Here is a 15,914-nt window from a genome sequence, read left to right as displayed (position 1 = left end):
CTTAGACATGACATATTTTTTCAGATGCAGGTAGGTGAAACTGCAGGTACTAGTCCCACAAGTATGGAGGTCATACTGTAGATTTTTCCTTTGCTTCTTTTCCTAAGGCTAATACTTAGTACAGTTGGAATGACATCCCATTGCTGCATTACAAAGTCCTAAGTTGAAATTCATCCAAATATACAACACACCAAATCCTCTAACCACCATGTAAGCAGGTCCCCAGTATGGGCATATGCTGTCAGAGAGCAATGGGAGGAGGCATGTCCAGCTATTTTTCTGTAGCAAAAAGCACTATATCATCGTCTGCAGGATTGCCCACAGAGGTCCAGAGTTTTCTGCTGATGGTTGCTGGGGTGCACTTCGAAGCTGAAAAATAGCTGAATATGTTCCAGATCATTTCCCCATTCTTTGAGAACATGGAAATGGATGCATTGGTGGGGAGTTTGCTCAGCTTATAAAGTCATGTTTGTTTGATTTTAAGGAGGGGTAACTTCAGGAGATGTAGCTACAGAAATTGTTTTGTAAGCACAACACAATCAACTGTAGCAAATTTGTTAGGGCTTCTAAATTTCATGTTTTTGTAGGTATGTGACCTTTTTCATCGTATTGCAAACTGCTTCCAGATAGCAGTTAAATGTGGGTGAAAATGGGTGAAAATGACCGGCTTTCTCTCCCATTGAAGTCCCCCCTTGAAACCCGGATTTTCCCTCCTGCATACTTGCCATCAGGATAGCAGTCAGCCACCCCCAAACTCCAAAATTAGGCCCTAAAACTTACCTAAATTCGGCTGCTAGGTGCAGGGCCTGCTTGCAAAGTTCTTCTGGGGTACCAAAATTGTGCCTCAGGAGATGGGGGGGGGATGAGGAATATCCCTCATTCCCCCCCCCCCCATCCCTTTTCTATTTTGGCATGCCAGGAGAACTTTGCAAGCAGGCCCAGTGCCTGGCAGACACTTTTGGGTACGTTTTAGGGCCTGAAAAATCAAGATGGCATGGGGATTGCATGACGTGGTCCCTGGGCTCAGTCCGCACTGGGCTCACATCTGATAAGATCCAGATTTTACCTAAGATCTGGGTATTACCAGGTGTCTAATTAATTCGGAACAGTGCAGGGAAACCCTGCTTTGTTCCAGATTCATTCACTTTTACCTTAGGCATTGTTTGGGCACCTCAGGTAAAAACGCAACAGTTCCCACATTTTGGTGCCTGTCTGGAAGTTCCATGAGGATGTAACCCAGAGATATCACCAACCATAAAAACCCATTCTAAAAGGTGATCATCCTTTTAGTATACAGCTCTTCACTTACAGTTCAATCCCTCTCATGCATCTCCAGAAGTCCAAATACATTCAAAATTATTTACTTCCAGGTAAGTGGGTTTATGATTGTATCATCAGGCTGCAATCTTAGGGCCCTTCTACACAACCATATAATCCAGAATATCTAGGCAGATAATCCACAATATCTGCTTTGAATAGGGTTAGCGGAATCCACACTGCCATATAATCCAAATCAATGTGGATGTTATACAGTTGTGTGGCAGGAGCATTAGACATACGTCAATTAAAGCCTAACATGCATTGGGACCTATTTCTCAGGAACGATGCAGGAGAACATTCTTCAAATTACTTATAGTCAGTTCTTTCAAATGAAATGTCCTTTTATGGTAAAGTGGGGAAATGCATTTTTTATTTTCATTACTAGCGTCCATAAAATAGTGAAGAAGAAGGATATTATAGCTTCTTTGTCTTAGACATAAGCAGCTCCCCCCTCCACCCATTTTCTTACTGTTTTAAAATTACATGGGCATTCTCATTCTTATGTTTGGCATATCACACATAAAGGCTTCTGGGGAGCGGAACAGATTATAGCTCCTTGGAAGACACTGTTACTGAAAGTGTCACTGAACTCACAGTATTTTGCCTTTGGAGATTTGCTTGAATTCAGCTCAGTTTTTTAAAGCTGTTGTTTCCTGGCACTCGGCAAGAATGCTAAAATATAAATGTGAAACATAAAGTTGTGGTAGGCTGAATTCCTACGAAAAGCCAAGAGAATTATTCAAACGGAGGTGTTATCTGCTGCTACTTCAGTGAAAAAAATCTGCAGAAGCAACGTGAGAATGGAAGAGTACTTGAGAAAGATCTGACTTTTTTGGAAGCATTTTAATTGCTTTTTAAGCCCACCAAACTCCCAAATGTAAAATAAAACAGATATATCTTTAAAAACTGATATGAAATACTGTTAACACCAGCTTAAAAAATCAAAACATAGAGCCTGCCTGCCTGCCTGTGTTATGAGAGATTTCTGTAACTGAAGAGAAGGCTACAGAGAAAGCCTTCTCTTCTGTATTTACTAGTTTAATCTCTTACACATCAGGACTTCTGCTGAAGATCTCAAATAGGCTCATATTGGAGATGGCAGACTTTCAGATAGTCTGGCTCCAAGCTGCTTCTCTGACTTTGTAAGTCCAAGCCAACATCTTGAATTATGCTTGGAAACAAACTGGAAGACACTGCAGTTGAGTCGGATACAGCTTCAGCTGTGTTGCAGGCAGTTTTTCAGCAATTTAAAGAAGTCCTTTACATCCTCTTTCCTACAGCTCTGGAAGGCAAGTCAATGATAATAATGTGGAAATTCAATTGTATCTTATAACATGGAGTTAATGTCAATTTGTATGTTGCATTATTGATGTCAACTCTGTGGTTTAATGTAAAATAAACCATGTAGTTCACGTATGATCAGCCCACACGCTGCCTTGGCAGAGAAAGAAAATATTCCACACATATGAACAATAAAGAACAAGTAGTTTACTCTTCTTAGTTTAGAACAACATATGTACAATGTGATCAGTTGCACCAAATCACATAATGTCCTTTTATGAGAGATTTAAAATGATCTTTTCTGTGTCCATATGAGAGACTTTATTTCAGGAGCCAAGAAGCAAATCAGTCTGTCTCTCTCTGCTTCTCTCTGTACGCCTTCATAGCTCAACCCTGAACAAAAATGTAACAGTATCCAAAAGTCCCAGGCTTAGCTTGCTTCCCAGGTGTATCTCAACCAATCAGCTTCATGCATCTTATTTTACAGTTGACACGAACACAATAACTGATTTCTTGAATGCTCCAACAAATTCAAAGCACAGGAATTATTGTAATTCTAATTCCAAAGTGAGGTAATTCCCTCATGAGATTAGTGTGCAATGCACATAACTCACGGTTTGTGACTTTTATATGTATTATATACACTTGGGAAATTTCATCACTAGCAGGTATGCAGGGCTAGAAATTACACTTGCAGTACTTGCCCTTTTGGACTGAGTGCAGGAATCCCTATTAATTATGTTTGTTTGTTGTTTTGTTTGCAGGAACCCAGTGGCAACCATACTCCTCCTCAGTTGTCTCCCTCACTCAGCCAAAGCACTTACACTACTGGAGGCTCACTCGACGTACCACACATTATCATGCAGGGGGATGCAAGGAGAAGAAGAAATGACAGCTATTTTGATGATATTCCCCGGTCAAAGCTGGAAAGGCAGATGGCTCAGGTAATATCGTTCAACCTCGTTTGTTGTTGCAATTCCTGGTAGCTTGAGTTGTACAATCTTTCCATAGCTCTACAACAAAATGTTTCTGAAATATATGCAACTTATTGCATTTATTTTATATTTTAAAATCCTGTTTTAAAACACTTGTTTAGCATTGCTGGGTAGAGGCTTTCTCTTCGGTGAACTACTTTTACGGTTATTTCTATGCTGACAGTTCCTGGAGATGAGAATAATATAGAAATATTTGGTTGATGGCTGAGATACAGAAGAATTGTGCATTTTTAAAAATGATTATTTATTTATTTATTTAAGCGATGAGTGCTATGGGTAAGCAAGCCATTTTGATTGTTAACATTAAGTTATACAAACAGGATGTGCAACAAAATATTGCAGGAATGGCATATTACTGGGTGGCATTTTAATCATCCATCTACAATCTAATCTACAATCCAAAGTATCTTGTTCAATTCTCTGCCAACTCTTGGTTTTTGGCTGCCCTCTTCCTGCCCAAACAGGCAGCATTCCTTTTGTGATTAGTGAGAAATCTCAGGCCTCACGAAACTGTTTCATCTCCACCCTCTTCCCCCTTTTCCCCATTGTTTTTATACTTTTGCAAACATCAGGATTCTGTGACCTCTATGCCTGACAGGGGAGATAAGGGGAATTACTACTCTGTGGAACCAATCTCAACACCAATTTCATTTCAGAACCCTTTGATGCATTCTTACCAGGTGCATTCTCACAATGACTTTCCCTCTGTATTTTCACAAATTGCATTCTCACAGTGATATTGGATACGGTTATGGATAAATGGAATTTTATTGTTCCATTGCAATTGTTTGGGCATGTTATAGAATGAATTCATTCTGCTCTTAAAAAGTAACAGAGGCAATTTGACAAAAGGAATAACTTCATGCGCTTCACACATTACACACAAAGTTTCTATTCATGCTGTTATTATCAATGATGTTGCAATGTGTCCTTCACTTTGATTTACAGTAAGCCTTCAGCTGTGGATGAAGAGCTATTAGAACAATCTGGGATTCATTACAAACCTATTGAAAAACAACAGTCCCAGAACTCATTCTGCAAATACGTTTCTGCAGTTGGAAGCTATTTTGTGTATTCAAGTGACCTAATTATCCATTCCACTGTTGGCATTTAAAAACAAACAAATAAAAATAAGGTTTTTTTTAAATGAATAGCCATATAAATTGTATTCAGGATAAATAGACTGTATAAATACAGTAAACTTAAAAGGTAGATCTACTAATATTGCAACAACAATTTATAAAATGTAGATAAAAAGTAAAATTGCAATTTAAAAATTATTTTGTAAATCTGTTGTCTGGTGCAGCTACCAAGGTTCTCAGAAGACCTAACATTGTTACATATCAGTAAGGTTATTCAGTCTTGTTAATAAGTTTAGAAAATGATTAGTATGCCTTGTTTGTCATTTCTGGAAATGATTCTAAGGATTGCGCATTCCTGTGATTTTCTCCCTTCTAAATATACACTAAACCAGTTTGTTTTCCCATTAGTTTTTGTGGAAATACCTGGATAAAATTGGCCAGCACATTTCTGTGTAGAACAGTTAGATGCAATTGCAGCTCATAGGTGAATAACTAAAAGAATTTGCAGAAGTTATTTTTAATTTAATTAAAGTGGGGAAAGAGCTATTAGGGCTCCCTCCCTCCCTCTCTCTCTCTCTCTCTCTCTCTCTCTCTCTCTCTCTCTATATATATATATATATATATAGAAAGAGAGAGAGAGAGAGAGAAGGAATGAATGAGAGAGAGAGAGAAAGTTGTTGGGAAAGTCCCAGTGTGTTTATTTAATTATTCCTGTCCTGATCACCACAGTGATGATGTGCTAAACCATCTGCAAAAGACAATTGAAAACAGCCTGTTTTCCATTGGTTCAACCAAACATGAATAATCCACTGACTACCTTAAATCAAGCATATGCTTCATCAAAAGACAAGCCACATTTCATTCTAAAGGTCATCATAGTTGTGCTTCTATCAGCAAAAAGTGCCCATAGGGAAACATGTGCTGTTCTTTGATGATGCACAGAATGACTGAAGGCCAAATCATAAACCATGCTTTAATGTTTCATAGTAGACTTCAGAAACCAAACTATGAATTGCACCCAAAAACAGATGGGAGGCCAGTTAAGTTAATAAAGCATGCTAGTGACATGAACAGCTCACTTCACTGAGCAGGCATTTTGCCCTGATAGAATCATCCAATTGTCTGGACCATCCACAAGTTAAGGCTTGACTGTTTCAGGACAGAAGCAGAAGAGACTTTCAATTCCTATGCTATGCTTTACAAGATGAACTGCAGAAGGTACCTGGAGATAGAGAAAATGCTGTTTTCTAGGAAACCAAAGACAGCTGACACCATCAATATTTTTATGAACATCATCTACTCATTTTCCCTCCCCCCCCCCTTTTTAAAAAAGTTATCCTGTTCTCTCCTGAATTATAAATTGTCTAAAACTGCCAACAAAAACAACTGTGAGCAGCAGTCACTCCTAGCATACAAGATGACATTAATAAAGTCCGAAGAGAACAGCAACTGAACAAAACTGTGACTAGTGTATGGCCATGTAGTTGTTTGTGTTACTGACTATATCACCTTTCTTATTTACTTCTATGCTTTTATTACATACTTCAGTTGGAGAGCCTGCTATGATTCCATTTCTCATTTCTTCTGTAGAGCAATAAAGACCTGTTGACGACACTCCCTGGACAGTCATCTCCAATACTCTGTAGGAGAGGACTATCAGCCTACCAAATGACCAAGGAGCAGAGTGTGTTAGCTGCTGTCAATAATTATATATGCATAAAAAGAAGCCTCATGCATTCTAGTTAAAGACATACACTTCCTTTTTATACCTTTTGTAGCGATTTTTCTATCTGTTTACTTCCCCCATGACTGAATGGTGTCAATGTATAGCCATTTAGTTGTTTGATATATGCATTTTATGTGACTGAGAATATCACCTTTCGTTTTTACTTCTAGGCCTTAGTAGCTGTTGATAATGGGAGAGCTCACTGTTAATGGGAGAACCCACTGTGACTCCATCTCTTATTACTTCTGATCTGAAGCCCAAAGCAAATATATATGCTTCCTAGGGAACATCTTAACTGAAAAGTATTCTTGTGTGCTAACTTGATACTTTTAAAACACTCAGACTGTTTCCTTAAAATGCTTTTATTGAACTTGGCCTATGGTTTTGATCCGTAAAACACTCAGATTTCAGCACTTATTTTTTAAACCTGTGTGTGCACACCCATTTACATGCATATTAAGCTGTGATATTTTTATCTCCAATTATATGCTCATTCACTTTTCCTGTCATAGTAATAGCCAGCTTTAGGCATGTGTACAGACATGAACTCTGGCACATTTGCCTGAAAAGGCAGGAAATCTGGACAAACCTCAAGCTTAGGCTGATTTCTAATTCCATGTAATATTAATGATACCACCTCAGTCTCAACAGTTTTCACCACCTAGTACCTGTTGGTACATTAGCACTCAGATTATACGAATGAATTTTTTGTGAAGGATAAGCACAGAGATTGGCAAAGTTTGTTTTTTTTAAAGGTTAGACAATGAATGACAGGAAGAACCTGAGGCGCAATTCCTACTCAGCTGGATGAAAATTAATTTGAAAGCAGTTCACAATAGTTTTAGGGCTGTCTGGATGTACCAGCTCAGTCCAACCTGAGGGCAAACTTGTTCAAACAGAAAAGAATTTTGGCGAATGAAGTGTGAGGACTAGGCTGGATTCAGGCAAATGCAGCTATCCTTCCCTTCCTTTTTTTTTCATCACGATGCAAAGAGTTCAGTGTTTTGGCATGACTATAGTAGCCATGCATCTTTCATAATCTGAATGCCAGCTTTTGGAAGCACTGAAGAAATGAACTTGTAGTCCTACAGATGTGGTGGGCAACTGTAGTATGACTAGGGGCTGCTGTTTTGGCTTTTGGAACAGTCTGAGGCCTGCACCATTCATTCACCATTCATTCATTCATTCATTCATTCATTTGAGGAGTAGAAATAAACATCTATAGATGTATAAAAAAGGAAATATGTCTTAAATTGTAATGCATGAAGCTGCTATCTATCTATCTATCTATCTATCTATCAACTATTTGTAACTATTGAAAGCAGCCTTGTTCCTTGATGGTTTGATATGTTGATAGTCCTCTCCCAGAGTATAGAAGCTGGCTGTCTAGGGCAGTGGTTCCAAAGCTTTTCCTGTCATGGAACCCTTCAGAATACTTCCCCCCCCCCCCATGGAACCCTAACTCTGTCCCTGATTTTCCATGGCATCCTAGTTATATCCTTAAGCATTGTGAACCACAAAGTTCTTCCTTCTTTCATCTACTCCTATTGCCTGGGTGTTTTGAATAATGTAGTAGGTTTGGAAATAAAGAGATTTATGTTTGAACCAGAGTTACATTGAATTTCCATACTCTGACATGGGTTTTTAAAAAAGATTTTTCAAAGAACATTTTATTACAGAATCCCTATGATGTTTTTTGCAGAACCCAAGCATTGCACAGAACACATTTTGGGAACTGCTGGTCTAGTTCCCAAAATGTCTAGTTCCTTGACTCAGTTGTTAGATGATTTTATTGCCCCACCCATGATGATAGAGATGTGTAAGCTTCTTGTATAAACATTTCTCACCAAGCCAACTGGTAGATCGATTGCTGCAGGGGAATTGAGTCCACTCTCATTTTTACAGCTGTAGCCTCTGGAGGTTGTATAGGATGTCGCCTGGTGCCAAACTTCTGTTGGAAAAAAAAGCACCATTACCTGGAGGGCTCCCATACAGCCTAGAGGAGATTTCTCTCTTCCCTGCACAGTGACCTAGAAGCCTCTACAAACCAGCTGCCAAAAGAGATACAGCAAAACACAGGAAACAGCTGAGCAGCTGGAGACCAGGGAGAAGAACGTATAGAGACCTCTGAGGGAATGAGGCAGATGGCTTACAGTAGTCTATTTGTAAGTGGTTGCAAATAACAGGACTCAGTGGCTCAAGAGCCTACATCCCACGGGAGCACAACACTTGCGTGACCAGTTCTCCTGGGCTACTTCTTCCACAAATTTCCAGCACTACTGTACATCACATGACTATTTAGTAGCTGTGGAGGGACAGGGAATTCACATTTCTTCATCTGAAAGAAGAAATGCCATTCCCCAGCACCAGAGAGTACCTTTCCTGGCAGAAAGGAATATTGTTCTTGTTGATCTCCAACATATGCTAACATATTCGTTGGAAGTCAGGAGAGCAACAATTGTTTCCATTTGCGTGTGTGGGGAGGGATGGCACCCAAAGAGCTTTTGAATCCTTCTATAACATTCCCCAAATTACATACTCTGCACTACCGCAGAAATGAGTGGGTGTACCAATTGCATTGTGTTACAAAATTTGAAAGAAAACCTGTTCCTGGTTTGAAAGTGTCATTTCCTGTCTAAATGTGCAGTCCTTACTCTGATAGTTGTTATACTTCAGAAACGTCATTTTTGTGGTTGCATTTTTAACTTTTCATATGCTATTTTAACCTTTAGTGCATTGCAGTTTAATAAACCTTTTCCATGTTTTATGATAGAAATAATTAGGATATGACATTTATAAACCAGGAACAAATGTCATGTTACATAGTATAGTCTGAGCAATCATTAGATGTTATAAATATATATAGTATATATTACCATCTAATCAGCAAGAATATTTTTTCTTTGTAAAAATGTCACAGTATAAAGAAGTATTATTACACATTGTATTGAGGTCCCCTCTACTGCAATCTACAAAAAAAATTTTTTCTTGAATTGTTAAAATTAAAGTAGCAATTTTATGTTCTCTAAATATTTTTACATCAATTCCCAAAAGCCCAAGCTAATGTGGCTAGCAGTAGAAGACTCTGAGTGTTGAAATCAAAAACATCTGGAGGAGCCGAAGCAGAAAAACATTTATACTTATTATGTTTCTTTTTAGTGTGTCATTTGCCCCCAGAAAACTCCATCCTTCCCGTGGACATACATTTCCCTTCCTTGAAGTCATACATTTATTTGTGGATCCCCACAAGCTCAAAATGACCTGGAAGCTAGCTGTCCCAACTGCTCCTTTCTATTACAAGGTGATAAAAATATTGCCATATTGATAGCACCACACTATTGTTCCATATCTCGCAACCTTTTTTGAAGAATGGTTCCATGGAAACCGCACACAATTTCTTCAGATAGGGTAACTCTTCAGACTTGTATATAAAAAAAATTAAGATTCAATGGTCTGGGTTAGTCTTTGAATGGCTAAACTATTCGTTTTTAAGATGAACAGTATTAAGATTTTTTTTAAGTACAAAGTTTTTTTTTTAAAAAGATTGAATAACACTTTCCCCTTCCCATTGATCTGGTGTAGCATAACATTTAGAATTCTTTACATGTATAAGTACTCAACCCTCATCTATTGCAATTGCACAATGCCATTGCATAGTGAGCTTGTAAATGAAATAGACATGAAGAAATAAAATAGGCTTCATGGAAAGAGTTCTCCTGAGGTCAAGCACCAGTAATATGATGCCCCACTCTTCTCTATTTTGTATTCCCATCCCCCACACAAATTACTAAATGAACCATTAAGCAAACGTCTTACTTTGCTTACGCATACACACACACACATATAATGTGGGCGTGTTGTTACTAGTTTTTAACCCAGAACTAATTTTAAATTGCTGAGTGAATCATTAACAGGCAGAGAAACCTATGGATTTTGAGAAAAAAACAGTAGTGTCTTAGATCTTCCTAGCCTATTGACATACTGTATTTTGGTCAAACTAAGAATAAATAAGGAATTGGCCACTATGCACAATATTATAGTTACTGAGAAATTAAAATTTCTTCTTTGTGGTCTCTGTGAATGCACACATATGAGTTTCCTGCATCTGCACAGGCTCTAACTAAAGCTTCCCAAGGCTCTCTGGCTCTGTGCGCCCCCGTTTCTCTCCCCCCCCCCCCCCCCCCCCGCTGTTGTAGCAGCTCTTCCTGGAACTTCACTCACAAAGGATATCGATGTCTTGCTTCAAACTCTGTACCCAGTGCACGTTGAAGATACCGGACTCTGATGGTCACGCCAAATGCCTCCTTTGCCTTGTAGAGAGCCATGTGGTCGGCTCATGCAGCCATTGCCAAGCATTCCCGGCCCCAGGCGAGAATGATGAGAATGGCCATGCTAAATACCCTGCTCTATAAGCAGGCCTTGGCCCTTTCAACCTCCATGGTGCCTCTGTCTTCAACAACTTCAGTGGCATGTTCAACTACTTCAAATGTTTGAGTGTCAAAGGCATTGAGACAGGCAAGTCTCAGTACTGACACACTTCACCGCCCAACACCGGCCAGACCTCCCTCAACATCAAGCTCGATGACCTCGGAACAATCGACTTGATCAATCACAGCCACACCACCGTCTACCTCTTTGATGGGGATTGCCTTTAAATGGGCCCATGGCCGCTTTTAAACAGGCCGGCCCCACCACAACCAGAGGCAACAACTTGACTGGCCATCAACCAGGGCAAACTGAGAGTTTGACAGTGTGCACAATTCTGTCTTTTCATTGCTTACCGCTACCACCTCCACACCCAGCCTACCACCCATCTAACATCTACCAAGCACCTCATACTCGACAGCACCTGCCAACCTTAAGATGCTTCAATTTGCTGACTGCTTCACAGGCTATGTTGATGCCTGGGTAAACATCACCTCAGATGCATGGGTTACTGACATTGTCCAAAGAGGCTATACCTTAGAGTTCGGAGAACTCTCCCTGACGGGAAAGGTCCTCAACACTTGGACCTCAAAGGCCATAGTTGATGAAGGGCACTCTCTCTTGTCTAAGGGAGCTATCCAACCTGTTCCATTGGAGGAAGATTCAAGAGCCTTCTCTAAATATGTTACCATCCCAAAGAGGTTCTGACTGGTGATGGTATTGTCCATCCTACCCCTGCTCAAGGAGGGGATTGATTCACCACCATCTGTCTCTGCAATGCCTACTTCCATATCAGTGTGCTTCCAGTGCATCGGCAGTTCCTGTCCTTCAAGATCCTTCACCAAACTTACCAGCTCACAGTCCTCCCCTTTGGCCTGTCACAACTCCTTGAATCTTCACAATGGGCATGATGGTGGCATGACGGTGGTTTTTGCGTACCTGCAAAAAACACAGCATTGTCATTTTCTCGTACCTGGACGGATGACTGCTGATGGCCACTTTACAAGCTCATGTCGGCTTCACTCTTTCCTATGATATTAAATACATCCATGCATTTAATATTATAGCAGGTTTCATTTTGCGCTTCACCTTCACATGCAACTTTCTAAATTCTAAAGAAAAAGCACAGTTCCAACTTCTGACACGATTGCAGAGCAGCCTCGTGCATATATTCAGTATAATCTTCCTGAGTATCAAAAATGACAGGTAACCTCTAAAACTTTTTAATCTATACAGTTCTGGCCTTTTGCCATGCCATGTCTCAATTTCCTGTCCAGTGAAACATTAACAGACATAGAACAAAATGTTAAATAAGCCTTAGGCATGAATACAGTCACTAGAAATTATCCTCAGAACTCTTATCACGTCTTCTTTAGGAATATTTCAAAGTCTTTCAAAATGTTTACAAAAGTCTTGAGATTACTGACTATAGTAGGAAGCATCCTAAAAGATAGGCAGGGTATTTCTTCTTTGTATTTCCAAAACATTCTTCTTCAAATGCAAGTAGTGTAAGTATGTTGGTTGAAAAACAGAAGATGGGTCAGGGAATGGGGGAGATCTATGCTCCATCCAGATTTTGGACAGTGCATGGAATCCTGCTGGAGACATATAATTATTAAGGGTTAAACAGGTTTATGTGTCTCCCCCCCCCCCCCCCAGATCTTGTCCAGAGAGCTAAACATTCACTCCTAACACAATAACCAGACAACACACAGAAACACCAAAGCAAACACCATGGAGGTAATGGAGGAATCACTGAGCTGCACATATGCAGCATTGCACTCTGTATACCCTGATGTGTATTCTCAGCTGATAACTCCTACAATCTCATCATTAGCCATGCTAGCTGGGCTGACAGAAAATTGATTTGTTTTGAAGGTTTGCCAAAACAAAAAAAAGTCTTCCTGTGCCTACAAGAAGACAGCAGAGCAGATGCCAGTGTGAACTCTCTAGGAAGGAATTTCTAGAGTCTGGGAGAAACCACCTGGAAGGCCACCTCCTATGTTTTCACCAGATGTATCTGTGAGGGTAGTAGGAAAGACATCCCTCTAAGACAGAGCTTTCCAAACTGCATATCAGGAGACATTAATGTTTTGATTGAAATGTGTAGGTATGTCATATTAATGTAATGAGAAACTTAGGAGTATATGTGATGTAAGCAATAAATCATATATTTTTTAAAAATATAAATAAAAGATATGTCGTGCCCCCATACATTTCATTATTAAAATTTGTGTATGTGTCTAGGAGCCCTCAGTGATGCAGTGGGTTAAACTGCTGAGCTGCTCACCCCAGGGAGCAGGGTGAGCACCTGCTGTTAGCCTCAGCTTCTGCCAACCTAGCAGTTTGAAAACATGCAAATGTGAGTAAATCAATAGGTACTGTTCTGACAGGAAGGTAACGGCACTCCATGCAGTCATGCTGGCCACATGACCTAATAGGTGTCCACAGACAATGCTGGCTCTTCGGCTTAGAAATGGAGATGAGCACCAACCCCCAGAGTCAGATATGACTGGACTTAGTCGCGGAAAACCTCTACTTATGTGTCCGTATCTCTTATAAGGGGTTGTTTTATCCTCTGGTTTGTTAGTAAACCTGAATTATAGTGTTACAAAATGCTGCATGTCTAAAAAGGTGTGTCACCAACATGAAATGTTTGGAAAGCTCTGCTCTTAAGATCTCAAAAGATAGGCAGATTCATATGGGAGACTAGGGACTTTCAGATAGTAAGGACCAGGACCATACAGGGTATAACTCTGAATTGTACCAATAAAGAGATTGGTAGCCAGTGGATCTGTTGCCATGTGGGAATTGCTCACTCCCTGAAGGCATCCCCAGTTAACAATTCAGTTGTACCTCCAGCTAAGGGTTTTAGGCATACTTCAAAAGCACATTAGAACACATTAGAGTATTCCAAATGAGACGTGTGTCACCATGATCAAATCTAATATCTCTAAAATAGGTGTAATTGATACACAATCCTTAATTATACAAATTTATCCTTCACCATCACTGGAATGTGAACTTCTGAGTTAGATCCAGGAGTATACTCAAGCTGCGAACATGCATCTCCAGTAGAATTGTAACCTCATTCAGCACAGGCTCAAAACCTATTCACTGATCTGGTGTTTTAACTGACCAGGAGCACCTCTGTCTTGTCTGAATTTCAATTTGTTCATCCTCATTCTGTCCATCAAATTATGGCAGGCACTAATTTAGAACAGAGACAACTCCCTTGGATTGAAAAAGAAAGAAATAATAGAACTGAGTTGTATCTGAATACAGATGGTACAAAATCGGAAAACTTCAAATGGTGTCTCTCAGTGGGGGATATTTTAGTAAAAGGGTTAGGTAAAGGTTTTCCCCTGACATTAAGTCCAGTTGTGTCTGACTCTGGGGGTTGGTGTACATCTCCATTTCTAAGCCAAAGAGCCAGTCTTGTGCGTAGACACCTCCAAGGCCATGTGGCCAGCATGACTGCATGTAGTGCTGTTAGCTTCCTGCACAAGTAGTACCTATTGATCTTCACATTTGCATGTTTTCGAACTGCTAGGTTGGCAGAAGCTGGGTCTAACAATGGGAGCTCTTCCCGCTCCCCGGATTTGAACCTGCAATCTTTCAGTTAACATGTTCAGCAGTCAGCGGTTTAACCCACTGTGCCACTGGGGGCTCCCAGGGAACATTTTAATTATGTTAAATAGTATGAGGGACAAAACTGAACTCTGAGGGTATCCACAGGTTAGCCTTCAGGAAGAAACAGAACTACTATGTTTTTAAGACCGATTCCAGTAGGACAACCCTGAAAGATAACATGGTGGATGGTATCAGAAGCTGCTTGGAGGTCTACTAGAATCAACAGGAACACTTTCCTCTGTCCACTTGCTGGCGTAGGCCATAGCCAGGCCCAAAACACAGTTGAAATGGATCTAGATAATGGTTCTCTTCCAGAAAGCCCTGGAACTGGGTAGTTAATTCACTCTAATACCTTACCCAATAATGAAACATTGGAAAGTGGCACATAGTTGTCTAATTCTGTAAAATCTAGAGGGGGTTCTTATAACTTCCTCATTTAGATATCAGGGAACTCTTTCATGTTTTACCTAGGCATCCAATACACGTATGATAGTTTGTACCTCTCCAAAAGTCCTATCAACTTATTTGGTCTGTACAATTGGAAGAGTATCCATTATTCCACAACAAATAAAGGACAAAGTCATATCCACTATATATTAAGAGGGAAGTTTTCTTTACCTGGAATGTTTGGTAATTTCTGTTTTCCACCCCTTTGTCTTCTTGCCATTTTGGGCTCTTCATATCCAGGAGGCATATAACTGATTTGTAAAATTAGCGCACATTGTTTTCCATATATATACTGAAGGTGTTATGACCCCCCACCACCACTACCATTACCACTACCATACTGAGAAACAGCCAATATGGAGCCTTATATTTTGGGGAAGGATTAACAGCATCCTTCAATCTTATAGTCAGCATAAAGTTACCAATGATCTGATTTTGTTTACATTTGAAAAACAATATAATTGATTGTGACCATTTGTTGCCACAGTAGCTACTTGCTGTGGTACCAGTACTTAAGACTGAACTGAAGGTACTTTTTTCCTGCACTTTCTGGAGAAAAACAGCCTCAGCGGCCAGTCCTTCAAATTTTAGCAGTGATCTGGCTTGTCATACAGTGTGAGGCATCTAGATTTCACAGAAAAAAACTTACGGAAATAGTGATTTTCTTGCAGGAAACTGTGTCTCTTTGAAAACAGGCTGTATTTAGACACCAATATTAAATTCCTGCTGCTTGTCTTAACTGTTGGCTATGCTCTGCATACTGTGGTTAAGCTATTGATGTATTAATTGCTAGCTACTCCAGAGACTGTAGTTGCATTTCTCATATGTTCAAAGCCTTTTATTGTTGCCTGCTCAGACAAAAACGGTGGGTAACAACTCTTTATGGGGATTATTTTAGTTGTTTGGCTACTATGAGCTATTATCTTGGATTTGCTTGTGGTGTGCAAAGGAAGGAATCTATACCAGGTGTCATGTCAGATGATATAACTTTGCTTTTCTTGTTTC

General features: G+C 39.8%; 1 protein-coding gene across 6 annotated transcripts in view; it reads left to right on the top strand.

The window, feature by feature from the left end:
• ANKS1B (ankyrin repeat and sterile alpha motif domain containing 1B) overlaps positions 1-15,914 on the top strand; it is a 396,936-nt gene that overhangs the window by 358,198 nt on the left and 22,824 nt on the right. For all 6 annotated transcript variants that reach the window (XM_060777255.2, XM_067469140.1, XM_067469138.1 and 3 more), the window contains one exon: positions 3,366-3,545. In XM_060777255.2, the coding sequence (XP_060633238.2) occupies positions 3,366-3,545 (180 nt within the window). The remainder of the gene's footprint in view (positions 1-3,365; positions 3,546-15,914) is intronic.

This window comes from Anolis sagrei, chromosome 5 (genome assembly GCF_037176765.1).
Source record: "Anolis sagrei isolate rAnoSag1 chromosome 5, rAnoSag1.mat, whole genome shotgun sequence".
Classification (NCBI taxonomy): Eukaryota; Metazoa; Chordata; class Lepidosauria; order Squamata; family Dactyloidae; genus Anolis; species Anolis sagrei.
The sequence above is the reverse complement of the archived record's forward strand: the minus strand, read 5'-3'. Positions and strand labels throughout refer to the sequence as shown.